The sequence below is a fragment of the Mastomys coucha genome, unplaced genomic scaffold (assembly GCF_008632895.1).
Source record: "Mastomys coucha isolate ucsf_1 unplaced genomic scaffold, UCSF_Mcou_1 pScaffold15, whole genome shotgun sequence".
Taxonomy (NCBI): domain Eukaryota; kingdom Metazoa; phylum Chordata; class Mammalia; order Rodentia; family Muridae; genus Mastomys; species Mastomys coucha.
In genome coordinates this window covers 92,486,061-92,500,851 of record NW_022196897.1, presented here as the reverse complement: position 1 = coordinate 92,500,851, position 14,791 = coordinate 92,486,061, and the positions used below count along the sequence as shown (strand labels likewise).

The 14,791-nt window shown below is 42.1% G+C and overlaps 1 protein-coding gene across 5 annotated transcripts; it reads left to right on the top strand.

Annotated features, from left to right (window-relative positions):
• The first annotated feature begins 258 nt into the window (after positions 1-258).
• Positions 259-12,047, top strand: Arl14ep (ADP ribosylation factor like GTPase 14 effector protein). 5 transcript variants are annotated; one of them, XM_031371297.1, is made up of 6 exons: positions 329-374; positions 3,120-3,214; positions 4,689-5,173; positions 7,248-7,375; positions 8,810-9,034; positions 9,501-12,047. In XM_031371297.1, exons 3-6 carry the CDS (start codon positions 4,751-4,753, stop codon positions 9,553-9,555), a joined length of 831 nt encoding a protein of 276 aa, XP_031227157.1. In that variant the 5' UTR covers positions 329-374; positions 3,120-3,214; positions 4,689-4,750; the 3' UTR covers positions 9,556-12,047. The 5 variants fall into 5 exon arrangements, with proteins under 5 accessions (XP_031227156.1, XP_031227159.1, XP_031227157.1 ...); XM_031371298.1 differs by lacking the exon at positions 329-374 and adding an exon at positions 379-394; XM_031371296.1 differs by lacking the exon at positions 3,120-3,214 and having other exon boundaries at positions 259-374.
• The last annotated feature ends 2,744 nt before the right edge of the window (positions 12,048-14,791 follow it).

Sequence of the window (14,791 nt, the reverse complement as noted above, 5' to 3'; positions counted from 1 at the left end):
GTTTGGTGTCCTGCACAGAACAGATTTGCAAACGAAGTAAAGGAAACCTGTGTTTGCTAAGGGCCTCCAAGAGCCTCCCAATTCCCCAACCTCGGAAGAGGATACAAGTTCCCCAGGGCGGGTGAGCATCTTGAAGCAACTCTTGCTGCGGATTGAGTCATCCCCTCGGTCCCGGCCGGCACCCAGCCCTTCCTCCTCCGGAGGCCTCAGGGCTGGCTTCCGCTCTAGGCGCCTCCCGGCTCCTCTTTATGGTACATGTGGTCTCTCTAGCCACACTCTCCGTCCTCTCGGTGGCTGCGCGGGGCGGGCTGTAGTGTGGAAAGCCGAGCTCGGCCTGTGCAGATACAGTGCTTCCGGAGCCCTAAGGAGATCAGGTAGACCGGGCCGTACGGCTGTGAGTGGACTCTGCGGATGGCACTAAGTGTGGGAGGCCGTGGCGGACCGGGAGGAGGGTTGGGGGGAGGGGGGCGGGGGGACCTGTAGGGCAGAGGGAGCTTGCGGCTGTAGCAGCCTGGCACCCGGCTCTACCCTGACCACGGTAAGTCCGCCACTGCATCAGGCTGCAGGTTTTTATTTAAACTCAGGGCCTCGCCACTGCTGAGCTTCATCCCCAGCTTCTTTGTGGGGACTCACTCGTGCCAGACTACCTAAACTACCCTCCAACCCATCCAATCCAGAATAGATCAGATTACAGAAATGAGTAACCAGGCCTGGGTCTTTTACGTTTTGTTGGTTTGGTTGGTTGTTTGGTTGGTTGGTTTGTTGAGAAAGTTTTTCTGTGTAGTCTTGGCTGACCTGGAATTCTATGTAGACGAGGCTAGCCTAGAACTCACAGAGATCCGCCTGCCTCTGCCTCCCAAGTCCAACTTTAAAAACAAATTTATTATTATTATTGTTGTTGTTGTTGTTGTTGTTTTGTATGGATGGATGTTTTGCCAGCAGTGTGTGGCTGATACCCAGAGAGATCAGAACAGAGCGTCGGATTCCCTAGAAACTCCAGTTACAGGGTAGTATGAGCCACTGCGTAGGTGCTGGGAATTGAACTTGGGTCTTCTAGAACCATCTCTCCAACCCGTCTTTAAAATGTACAATCTTCTCAGCTCTAGCTGTGTGATTTTTAGTTAAGCACTTTGATGGATTGAGGTTTTGTTTGTTTCATTTTGTTTTGTTTTGTTTTAATTTGTTTTCTACCCTAATGCCATGTACATAGTAGGTTGGCTATGTCTGATGATTTGAGTCATATTGATGTGGCAGAGAGTAGGGGCATTAGTGAGTGAATCCCACACAGGGTTGTGGTGGGTATCTTTACAGAGAAGTGGGATCTGATCACATCAATTTCAAGGGGAGTCTGCCATTTGGGATTCTAGGAATTTCTGAACATGTGTTTATTTAAAAGTTTTGGAAGAGTAAAGTGCTATAATTTGCTAATGAGAGAAGCCATGACTTGAACTTTGTATATAATGGACTAACAAGTAGCAAAAGTATGGTGCTTCTGTAAAGCAGAAAGACTTGAAGTCTGCTCTTTTACATAGGTGGATGGAAACTGACCCCAGAGGTGAAGGAAGAATTAGTGATGCTTGAAGAACTGATAGGAGGAACATGTGGGGTATACAGATGGATCTCATGGTGGCTGGAGAATTGTAACCCCAGAGCCACCATACTCTGAGACGGGTTTGCTGAGTTGACCAGTGATTGGTCAAACTTGATGGGCCTAGAGACGATGGGACTTAAAATTGGAGTAAGAAATATTTTGTCCCAGTTGATCACAGGAGATGAGCAGCTCAGTAAATTATTGACAGATGTATAAACAAAATAGACACTGGAAATCCTGAGCTTCCTCTTGGATGAAATTCCCGGGAATTCAGTCAGTGGCTGTTTAGAACATCAAAACCAACAACAAAAAAAGCAAAATAAAATGTAGAGTAAGTCATTTAGTTAAATACTTGTCAGAGGTATTTTTGCTGTTTGGAAAACAAAATAGATGCATATACAGTGCCACACATCCAAGAAGGGCCTGCAGACCCACTAATCCATTCAGGCCTTAAAGTATAGTGTATTTGGTGTAAATATTTGTCAATAAGAATGAGTAGCTGGCCAACAAGCCCCAGGGATCCTCCTGCCTCCGTTTTACCAGCACTGGGATTACAGATGGGCACCAGAGCTCTTGGCTTTTTTGCTTTTGTGGGTTCAAGGGATAACACCTGGGTCCTTATGCTTGCCTGGCGAGCACTGTACTGACTGAGCCATCCTGTCTGTTACAGCAGTCTTGTCTAGGGAAGAAATACCAACCCTCATGAAGGAAATTTAAACTGAGCAGTTCCTGTAAGTTGTTCTTCAGGAAATCTATTTTAGCTCAAATAAGAAAGAGCTAGAACCAAAGAAGGCTCTACTTGCTAAAAGGCTCTGAAAATGGAGGTGCCAAATTTAGCAGATAAAGAAAGATACCCGACTGTGCACTTAAATATGAATTTCAGACAGACAGGGTTAACTTTTTAGCAATGTGTAGGACGTAATTTATATTCCAGTATCTAAAGCACAAATTTGCAAATTTAGCTAATAATTCTGTATCTGGCAACAACTGTAGACATTCTCCCTTAACAGTGACTCCAAAGAGATCCCTGCTTTAAAGAAAACAACAGTGCAGTGACTGGGACTGAAGACATGGGTCAGCAGTTAAGAGCACTAGCTGCTTTTCCCAAAGACCTAGGTTGAATCCCAGCACCCACATAGCAGCTAACAACTCTAACTCTTGTTCCATGGCATCTGATGCTTCACTTTCATGACTGCATCCTTTGTAGCCATGCAGGACACAGATATCGGTGTATGTAAAGCACCTATACATGATTTGCTTTTTTGGTTTTGTTTGTTTGTTTTAAATGCAGTGATTGGACGGGCAGTTTAATTTTCTACAGTTGACCCATCAAAAATCATAGTACTTTAGGGACTTGGATTTCTAAAACTAAACTTCCTGAGTTCTACGACGGCCTTTCCCCTCTTTTGAGACAGTTTCTAGCCCAGACTGGCCTCCAGGGATGTAGCTGAGGATGACCTTGAGTTTCTGCTTAATCAGCCTCCCAGAGGCTGAGATGATAGGACTGTTCTGTCATTTGTCTCTACAGTGCTGGGAATTGAACCCAGGGCTTTCTGTCTGACAAAGGGAGTTCAAGGCAGAGTAGTCTCAGTTTCCTGCTCCAGGCCATCTACATGCTGAATTGTGAGTTTTCTGTCTCCTGTATTGTTTCTACCTGTTTTCTCCTTCACTATCCTATTAGATAGAGTCTTTCCTTGGGTTCCAAGTTTTTGAGTCCCTGTAAGAAATGGCAGCCAGCACCTCCATCTCTTTCTCCCTTTCATCCAGATTGCCCACCAAGTGGGGTGTCTTATAATACATAGCAGGGGCCATAGAGCTGCCATCATGCTTGCTGGCATTCTCAGCTCACACATGCTGTAGTCTCAAGGACTATAGTGTATCCTTGCCTTGTTAACTGATTGCAGGCCCTCAGAGCACTCACACAGCAGGCCCCACAGATCCTTACACAAACTTTCCCTGTTTACCAGAGGTTAAACAAACATCTGTTTGTCACAACTGGGGCGCCAGGCACAAACATAAATAATGATCCCACCAAAGTAACCGCTGGTGAACTAGGGAGTTTGTTTGGCTTATAGTATAGAATATTGATGAGGTTATTTACAGGAATATGGGTAATACCCTCATGAATGACATCCTCCTGGAGGTTACATCCTTGAGTCCTTCCTGCAGTTATCCTGTGAAGTGGTTACAGTTCCTTTACCATCCTAGTCTCAAGGTATCAGTTAGTTGCTATGATTACCAGGCCATGTAATCTCCACTCCAGGATGGCTTTGCGCTGAGTCCCAAGTCTAGAGGCAGAAGGCGGTTGCAGTATGGTTTACTTAGGCTTTTTATGTGTGATTGCTCATCTGTTTTGGAGTTTGTTCATCCAGAAGAGTTTTACTTTTTTCTTTTTTCATGATAGCCAGTAATCCTTTTCACTTTGGCTTGTAATGCTGTCTGTTTACCACAGTAACACAGTACTGTGTCATACAGCAGATCCCAGTCTGTCTGTACTACAGCAATACCATAGTGTCTTTAATTATCTTTCTAGTAAATCAGGCATTCTTTCCTTTCACATTTTTTGGACTTGTACTATATATATCTACAGTCAGCTTTTACACCCCAGCAGGATGGAAGAGGGGGGTTTCCATTTGTCTTTTGATTGAAATAGTACTGAATTTGTAGAGTTCCATAAAGGTCTTTTTTTTGTATTTTTTGTAACATTTATATATTGTATAAAGCATACAGTGTTGGTTTCCAGCATCCGTGTTAAATCCCTTATAAATTCTAAGCAGTTTTTCTGTTGAACCTCTAATATTTCTAATGTGAATATTTCTTGTTTCTTCTACTTCTCTTCTCTTCTCTTCCATGTAATGTGATCTTAATGTTGTAGCTGTGATCGCAAGTATTCTATTATAGATCTGACCTGACAAGACTTTTTCTCGAATTCTGTGATTAAATACATTCTTACTTACTGTAGGCTTTTGGTATTTCCTACTACTCCATGTTTGTTATGTTTTGCTTTTGTTTTCTAAAGAAGCTGCATTTTACTAACTTTTTACAGTTTTCCAAATTAGAATTTTCAGTACAAATCTGTCTTTAATGTTTTCTCTAGGTTGACCTACCAAAGAGATTTCTAGACAAAATAAAACAGGGGAAAATACAGATTCAAAGAGGATGGATCCGTGTTCAGTTGGAGTTCAGCTTCGTACCACACACGACTGCCATAAAACCTTCTATACTCGGCACACAGGTTTCAAGACATTGAAAGAATTGTCATCAAATGATATGCTTTTACTTCAGCTTAGAACTGGAATGACACTTTCTGGGAATAATACAATTTGTCTCCATCATGTAAAAATTTATATTGACAGATTTGAAGAGTTACAGAAATCGTGTTGTGACCCATTTAACATACACAAGAAGCTAGCCAAAAAGAATCTGCATGTCATTGACTTAGATGACGCCACTTTTCTGAGCGCAAAGTTTGGAAGACAACTTGTACCTGGTTGGAAGCTTTGCCCAAAATGTACCCAGATCATCAATGGAAGTGTGGATGTTGATTCAGATGACCGCCAGAGACGGAAACCCGAGTCAGATGTATGTACAGGTGCCATTATGTTTCTAAGTGTGGGACTTGAGATGTAGGAATAACTATAAGAAATCATATTTATCATATTTCCACCACATTCATTAGCATGTGGCATTTAATGCTGAGGTGAAACAGTGATGTTTTAAAATGTTTCCATACACTCAAGGTCCAGAATGAGCAGTAAACAAGGGCTTAGAACAAAAGAACATAATGTGCCCAAGATTTCAATGCTACAACTTCTGCTCTTAGACCTTAGGAAGGAGACTTTAGGAATGGCCTTTACAACATTGGCACAGGGGCTGGAGAGATGGCTCAGTGGTTAAGAGCACTGACTGCTCTTCCAGAGGTCCTGAGTTCAATTCCCAGCAACCACATGGTGGCTCACAACCATCTGTAATGGAATCTGATGCCCTCTTCTGGTGTGTCTGAAGACAGCTACAGTGTAATCACATACATAAAATAAATAAATCTTTAAAGAAAAAAAAAGAGAACATTGGCAAAGGCCAACTTAGGGAACTTAGATCCTTTTCGGTTACTGAAATAGCTAGGTGAGTGTTTAACCTACTGGAGACTACACACCTGGGAGGATGTGTGTCTCTGTCTAGGACTAAAGCACCGCTTTAAGAAAAAGAATCAAAGAAGTGGGTTAACGTTGATTTTGATTTTGGTTTTGAGGTGGGGGCTTACTCTGTGGCAGACTAGCCTGGAACTCTCCATGTAGTCCAGACCAGCCTGGTTCTCATGACAGTGGTCCTCCGTCAGCCTCCCTGAACTGGGGCCTCCAGGCATGAGGCATGGTGCCCAGAAGTCAGTGAATGTCATTTCAATTTTTATCCTTTGAAGATGTTTGGTTTGGGACCCCAGGATAAGGGACTGAGGTACATATTTTACATACCAAAATAGACATGGGCTCCAAGGTAGGTTTACTGGGAAGCTGCTCTCGGGTGGGCACTGGCCCCAAAGACCAAGGCCAGGTAAGTCACCATGGGGAAACATCAGGGGGTGGAAGGTTCACACCAAATATTTGTGACTTTTCATAATGTTTCTGCCTCTTAAGTTCTAAAAATAGTTAAGGTTAAATGTAGGGCTTCCTGTGCTCAAAGAGCACAGAGTTTTTACATTGTAAAGTATGAAATATTTTATACCTTTTCCCAGGCCTCATGCCTATACGCAGGTCATTTATATCAGAAAAGTTGAAATTTCATGAAACTGTCTTTACCTCGCAAGGAGCACTTCTCCGAGTTTCTCTTTTTAAGCATTCTATAATTCTTGCTGCTGGCATATTTTCTCAGTTTTCTCCTTTTTGTTGTATTACTAAACCAAATTAAAATTTTAAGTTGTGTGTATTGTGTTCCTCTCAGGCATATCTCCAGGACCCAGCATTATGTGAAGTTCGTCATAGATACTCGATGATTCTAGACTTGGGTGTCCTCACCTCACCTCTCCACTGTTCTTACATGACTGACTTCTGTACCACCTAATCTTGGCTTTGGGTGTATGAAAACATTTTGAAAGACTACTTCTTTTTACCTCCCCAAAATAGCAGACTTAAAATCTTAGCACCAGACTGACTTTTGATTTACCAGAGCCTATATATATAGACACTACATGTGTATATATGTGTATATACACATATGTGTATATATGTGTATATACACATATATACACATGTATATGCATGTAACATGTATATGCCTGTATGTATACAAACATACACACAGTACACTTCAGAACGTGAAGCTACTGTACTTCTCTTAAAGTTAGAAGTTCTGAAGGACAGAGAATTATTATTTGGAACTGTGCTATTGGATTATGTGACACTTTCTGCTGCCTTCTCTCCTGAAGTGGCAGCCATTGCTGTCCTCAGTGTGCCAGGCTCCTGCACTTGCTGTGTAAGAGACTAAAGTAGCAAAAATAGTACAAAAGTTTGAATATAGAGTAGAAGAGTGGCTTTTCCCACCCTCCTTTCTGTGTATGTTCCAAACTACGTTCCAGCTTGGGGGGTACCCTGGGCTAATGCTAAGTAAAGTCCTATTGTCTGATCTCAAGATTTTAATTTATAGTTTTCTTACTTTTATTCAGGGAAGGACTGCTAAAGCTCTGAGGTCACTACAGTTTACAAACCCAGGAAAGCAAACTGAATTTGCTCCAGAAAGTGGTAAAAGGGAGAAAAGAAAGCTCACCAAAAATGCAAGCGTTGCTTCCGACAGGTGGGCAGCCAGTTCCGGTCCGTCGGTTGTTTGTTCTGTTACTGCTGCACAGCTACATTATCCTTGTGTTTTTTTCTTAATTTTTAATTTTCTGACCAATAATTTTAAATTGTATTCTGATTAGTTAAACCTGAAAGCCTTGGCTGTTACTCATAGGAAAGTAAAGCATCCGTTGGAACTCTAGAAGCTTCTTTCTGAGAAGGTAGCATGAAGTGAACAAGGTAATATTTTGGAATAAGAATTAAAATAATTGAAGAAACATCTTAGAGCTCGCCAGTCTCTAAGATGTTTACTGTTTGCAAAATCTGATATTGATGTTCTCTTCTTGATGTGTCTGCTTTCTGTGTACAGCTGACAGAAAGGCCATTGCATTTATGAGAACTCAAGAGTGCTTTTGATTTTGCACAGGTCCGAAGTAGACACACAGTTCTAGTACAGTCAACAGAAGGAAGGAACAGGAGCTAAGTCATTTAAAATATATATCTAACATTGCGTATGTCTAAAAGATATTGACAAGTTTATTGTAACAGATCGGGCTGTTTTCTTACTGGAATTGACAAAAATGTAAAAATACCTTTATTCCGACCGTGAAGTTTTCCATTGAGTGATTTAAAATATTTTCAAACCAGATGTACCAGAAGTCATTAGGAAAAGAAATAGGGCTGGAAAGATGGCTCAGAGGTTGAGAGTACTGACTGCTCTTCCAGAGGTCCCGAGTTCAATTTGCAGCAGCCACATGGTGGCTCACAACTGTCTGCAATGGGATCCAATGCCCCCTTCTGACATGCAGGCAGAACACTGTGTATATAATAAATAAATAAATCTTTCTTAAAAAAGGAAGAAAGAAACAAGAAACATTGATTTGAGTATAAGACCTCTAGAGGAGGATGTGTCCTATGTTCACAGCAGCTACTCATTCCTGTGCTGGGTTGTATAAAACCATCTGGGGGGACATTTCCTTATTGAATTCAGGTTCCTGTGATGGATTGTAATGCCATCTGGGGGGACATTTCCTTATTGAATTCGTTTTAGTTTTAAGTAGTGTTTTTGTGTGCATCTTAATGTGTATGTATGTGGGTAGGTACATATATCTTGTGAGTGTAGGAGATCAGAGGAAAACTAAAGTCCGTTTTTGCCTCTGGCCTTGGGTCCAGGAATCCCTCAGTTACCACACTTGTGCCCCGAGTATCGTGGCCATCCAAGCTACCCCACCCCCCTGAGTTAATGTCTGCACGGCTTCAGTGTCCTTTTCATTTTCATCACTTAGGTCACTTCCCATCTAGAACTCTCCTGAAGAGTACACATTAAGCCAATTTAGTAGAGACTCCACCTCTACATAGAAATATTTTACCTCCATTTTCTTCACTATCTTACTTTCAACCAAATATTCAAATATAATCTGTATGAAGTGCAGCTCACTGTTTTATTTTACAGACAAATTATTCCAGCAAAGAGTAAGGTGTATGACAGCCAGGGCCTGCTGATTTTCAGTGGCATGGACCTCTGCGACTGCCTGGACGAGGACTGCTTAGGATGCTTCTACGCCTGCCCCACTTGTGGCTCTACCAAATGTGGGGCCGAGTGCCGCTGTGACCGCAAGTGGCTGTATGAGCAGATAGAGATTGAAGGAGGAGAGATAATCCATAATAAACACGCTGGGTAATTGATAGCATCAAACTACGGGGTCTCTAAAACTCTCTCTCTAAAATTCTGTCGCTTTTAGATGCAAGTATAGCCTAACTATTGATAAATAAGTCTGAAACACCTTAGTATGAATTTGGTTGCATTTGGGGTGCGTTACAACTCTTTATTTGATGTAAATTTAGATGGGTTGTTTCTCCAGAGTCGGCTCTAAGCCTGTCTGGGCCAGTCTAACAAGTGTAGGTGGTTCCCATATGAACAGATTTCACTGGTGATGGTTTAGTTGAGTCCGCCCCGACTCCTAGCAGCCTCATCCAGATCTGAGTAGACCTCAGAGTACTGTGAGCTGCATGGAGTTAACTTCCCAGTACAGAAGTAAGGTTGTGCTTAGCAGCTGTGCTTTGTGGTCTGTGCCAATCATGAGCTTCTTTTCCGTTCTCTCAGTGGTTGCTCTCTGTACACCTGTTATTTAATTCACTTACAGAAAAGCATATGGTCTGTTATCTCCCTGTCACCCATATGATATTTTACAAAAATGATCACCCAAATATTGACCAACAAAGACGAAAACGAAGCAAGGAAATGAACAGTGACATTTCTGGAAGTGAAATTTGGATCAGTCGTAAATGGAATTGTAGACATCGCCGCTGGTCATGGGAGTGTTGATTACCATTGCTGTTATGAAGACGTGTGCACCAGAGGAACCTGATGATGGAAACTTACCCACATTGCTAAGAGAAGCGGCTGGGATGAGCAAGAAGACGGTCCTAGACAAAGTTATGGTAAAACTTAGATGTTAAAGGCTGTTGTAACTAGATAACTTCACAACATTGGAATGTCAGAACAGTTCCTGCGCAGTGTTACTAACAAAACAAACGCTGTTCAGACTACTTAGGCAAGACAATAAAACTTCAATTCTCAATACATAAACTTTAATTTTCTTGTCCATTTATAGCTATAAGTTTTTAATGTTTTGATGGATATTTAAAGGTCATACAGCAGTTCTCTTTCCTCTTGGTGCATGACCTCTATGGTGCTGTGCAAATAGGCCCAGCCCTTAACCTGAAGCAGGGCCTGTGACACAGAAAATTGATCTCCGTACAACACAATAGGTGGACATTTTGAAAAGAAACTAGATGCCTAAGTGCTAAAATATAGTTCTTTTAACTAGAGATGAACACAGACCATCAGCTTGTTTTTTTAATTGGATATTTTCTTTATTTACATTTCAGATGTTATCCCCTTTCCCAGTTTCCTCACCTCCCTCTCCCATCCTCCATGGGTGTTCCTCCACTCACCCACCCACTCCCACCTCCCCGCCCTCAATTCCTCTACACTGGGGCATCTATAGAGCCTTCATAGGACCAAGGACCTCTTCTCCATTGATGCCTGACAAGGCCATCTATGCATTCTTGGTGAAAATTTGTTCCTGAAGGAAAATCTGTTTCTCTTTTTACATTTAAAACATGAGTGTGTAGTATGTAAGTGGCTGAACATGTTCTCAGTCACTGTTCTGTTGCTGTGAAGAGGCACCATGACCAAGGCAATGCTTATAAAAGGAAGCATTGTATTGAAGGCTTGCTTACAGTTTCAAAGGTTTAGCCCATTACCATCATGGCGGGGAGCATGGTGGCCTGCAGACAGATGTATCAGTATCTGAGATCTTTATGTCCTTAACCACAGGTAAGAGAGACTCTGCCTGGCATGGCTTTTGAGACCTCATTGCTCACCACCAGTGACATACTTTTCCAACAAGGCCACCCTTCCTAACTCTTATCAAATAGTACCACCTGCTGGTAAATAAGCATTCAAGTGTGTGATGAGCCTATGGGGGCCCTTATTCAAATCATCACAGCAGTATTTCTGGCTGTTAAAACTGTGGATAGATGTGAGGATTGAGACTTCTAAAAGTGTCCCTCAAGAGAGTGATGAAAACTTGGGGAAGCTGGGACATGTGGGATAGAAGCGGGGCTGCTGGGTACTGATGAAGTCTGCTGAGAAGTCAGAATGGAAGCCGCTCCAGCACTTCTTACTAAGGCCTTTGTAGGCTCCTGTAGCCTCCAAGGTTCTGTTGTTCCTGAATCTTTAGTAGCTTAAAATACTTAGAAGCATGAAAGCCAGTTTGAGTTTTCCAATACAATAGCATTTTGTTTAGTTGGTATCTCTACACTTGCTTGCTTTTCTTTGATAAAATACCATTTCCAACTTGGAGTTCAGTGTGCTTTCAGTTAGGGTTTTTCTTTGACCCAAGTGTCAGAAACCTAATGAGCAAACCATTAGATCCGAGTGTCAGCTGAGTGGTGTCAAAAAGGTTTCTAACTATATTTTTAAATTAAAAGGTAGAACTATTTACTTTTTCTAAATTAAGGGAATGTTTTGCAGGGCTAAAGATAGACTCCAGTTTTATCTGAACTCTTAGAATCCTTTGGTTTTGGTCATTTTTTTATTTCTTTTTGTTCCTAAGTGTGGGTTAGGGCAGCACATTGCTTGGGCTCTTGAGAGGAAACTTCTGTGTGTTTTCCTTGCAGTGGGGCCTTGCACTGTAACCCAGGCTGGCCCTGGACCTCTGCAGCCTTCGTATCACAGCCCTTTTTGTGTTGGGATGACATGCATGTATTACCATGCTGCTAAAATTAAAGTTTGGGGCATTTATTTTTACTTATAATGGGAGTATATTTCTAGTGGGGAAAAGACTTTATATAAAAATGGCTATATTTAATCATTCCTCCGAGCAGATCTGTTCTTTTTGTTAAGAGAATAACTTTTTCCAAGGGGAAGGTTCTCAACAGTTATGCTGTTTGTTATTTGTGTATATTTGAGGACCAAACATACTGTAGAGTTAATGACAAGAGTATATCTGATCTCGCGTAAACTAATAAAGACTGTATTTTAGAAATAAACAATGCAGGCTTACTGTTTAATTTTTAAGTGTGTATGTGTGAGAGAGAGATCTTAAGTTCACTAATAAAGACTCACTGTTTTTAAATGTGTATCATCTTGAGTAAACTAATAAAGAGTATTTTAGAAATGATACAAGCTTACTATTGATTATTTTTAAGTGTGTGCGCATGGTCACCTGTGTGGACACGTGTGCAGTGTACATCGCATGTGTAGATGTAGAGGCCCAAGGCTGATTTGGTTGTGTCCTCACTTGCTTGCCACTATTGCTGAGGTTGTGTGACTCACTGGCCCTGGAGCTTTCTGATTGGACTGCTGTAGCTAGCCAGCTTGTCCGTGGTCACCAGTCTTCCCCTCAGCTCTGTGATTGCAGGTGAGCCACCACCCTCACAGGCTTTAATGGGTGCTAGGGCCCAAACCCATCCTCACTTGAGCAGCATGCATTTTAGCCTCTGAGCCATCTTGCCACTGAAAATAATCCTTTCTCGTATTTGATGTAGATTTGTGTTGAATGGTTGTTTAACAAGAACATTTGAGTATTTGAAAAGGTTTTATTCATAACTCCATATCCCAATCTATGATTACACCTGTTTCACCTCCAAAAAGTTAACTAAAAGTTGCTTAGCAGTGCAGAACAGGGTGTGTGTCCTACCTACACTGACCTTTCTGTTAAGCTTAGCATTTGACTTCTGGTATCCTGGGAAAAAGCTTCCAATGCTTATTGGAAATTCATAGGACCCCTTAGTTTTTGCTGACATCTGCTGGTGTCTGTGAAAATAAACACCACAGACCCAACACCTTACAAACCTGGGAGCCAGACAACCCTTTAATTTTGTAAAGTAGTTTGTATTAGGTATTGTCACAGTGATGCAAAACAATCTAGTTTTTAGAAACAAAAAGAATGTGTTATTTTGTGAGTGAGTGCTATGGAATGGAGGTCAGAGGGCACTTGGGTTCACCATTCTCTTCTCCCACCTTTCCGTGGATCCTATGGATCCAACTCAGTTCACCAGACTCTTGTCAGATCAGCCATCTTCTACTCCTTTCTTTTCTGGTTGGTAATGTTGCCAGAGCCTTTCTGGAATAAGCACTCCAACACCATTGAGAGGGGAAGAGAGATGTTACCAGTGGGTGGGAACCAGACTTGCTCCTGAAAGGCCTTGGTATTGGGTCCAGGTTACATTACTCTAAAACCATGAGTGGGCTAGACAGGCAAGATTTTACACAAGTGGAAGTAGCAGTCAAAAGCAATTAAGGTCACCAACCCATTGTGTCATAATGTCTCCAGGACATTCTGTTTTAGGTAGCAAGTGAAGTCATGCTTGGCAAATAGGCAGTAGCAAGTGCTTTCAATCACTAAGTAGACTAATAAACAGCTAATCGTTGGTCTTTGTCTTATACTACTACTTCAGTAAGAGTTACTATCGTTCATATTGAGACAGTAGATTATATAACACAAAAAATTGAATCTGCTTCTCTGGAGAACAGTAGCTGATAGCAGTAACCCAATTAACATCTATCCTAAAATAGTTCCCAGTAAGACCCTAGCTTAAAATGTAAGTAAAAATAAACCCTAGAGTTTCTTTTATACAACTGTGTAGGAAGCACAGCCTAGAGTAAGCGTTGAAGGAATCAAGCCTGTTAAACACCCAAGCCTGCTCTCTTCTAGTTGTCTGGAGTGCTGCGTGGAAGCTGTCACAAACAGCTGTGACCCTCGGAAGCCAGCCTCCACCTAAAGCCCCTCCCCCTCGCTGCCTCCACCTAAAGCCCCTCCCCCTCGCTGCCTCCACCTAAAGCCCCTCCCCCTCAGTGCCTCCACCTAAAGCCCCTCCGCCTAAATGCTGAGAAGTGTTCAGGCCCTAAACCTGGGCTTTGTCAGTGAATAAAACTCATCCTTATGGAAGAGGCTTCATGTACTTTGCATCCTCTGTCATTAGAATCCATCCTTATGCTCATTACAAATTCCTCCTCTCTAGCTTCTAGCCCTGCGCAGTTTCCCACCCAGTAGATCTCATTCTTAAGACAAGGGACTCGGGCACTTTGCTATATTGGGGTGTTTTGGAAGGGGATTTCCACGTAGTCATCCTGAAACTTTGACAGGAGAATTGTTACATGGTGACTTTTCCCACAGTTTTACTGTCTCTAAATGTGTAAGAAAACAATACTACAGGATCAGATTCTCTAGATTTGCCACCCTTTAATACAGTTCCTCATGCTGTGACCCCTAGCCATAAAGTTATTTCGATTATGAATCCTAATGTAAATATCTGATATGTTGGACATATAATAGACCCACAAGTTGAGAACCACTGCTCCAGAAGTTTTGATCCAGTCTGACTGACCAAGTCTGGCTGTTCCAAGTTTCCATTCTTACCTCTTCAAGATTCATTTATACCTGTGCCCTGTGATGCCTGCAGGAAGCCACCCCCCTCTCAACACCTGCATCTGGGATTATGAAGTAGAAACATTTTGACTCCATTCTCCCACATTGAGAAAATTGCCAGGCAGAAAGTTCGGGATCAGGGATTTCAGGCAAGTCCCTACCCCTCACTCTCTTTATTTTGCATAATACAGGGAAAACTCCTTTCACTGTACTGAGTCAAAAAAGAATGACTTGACCTACTTGCCCTGGCTTAAAAATCATTGACTGCTACCAAAAGAGGGAGGGAGGGAGGGAGGGAGGAAAGAATTGCAGTTTCTCAAAATGCCCACCAGGTGGGGCTGGAGCGATGGCCTGTGCTTACTAACACTGCTTATTCTTCCTGAGAACTGGGATAGTGTTTCCACCACCCACCCACATAGCGGCTTGGCTCACAACTATCTGTAACTCAATTAGGGGTACATCAGATCCAGTTAATTGTGAGTTCGGGGAGGGGT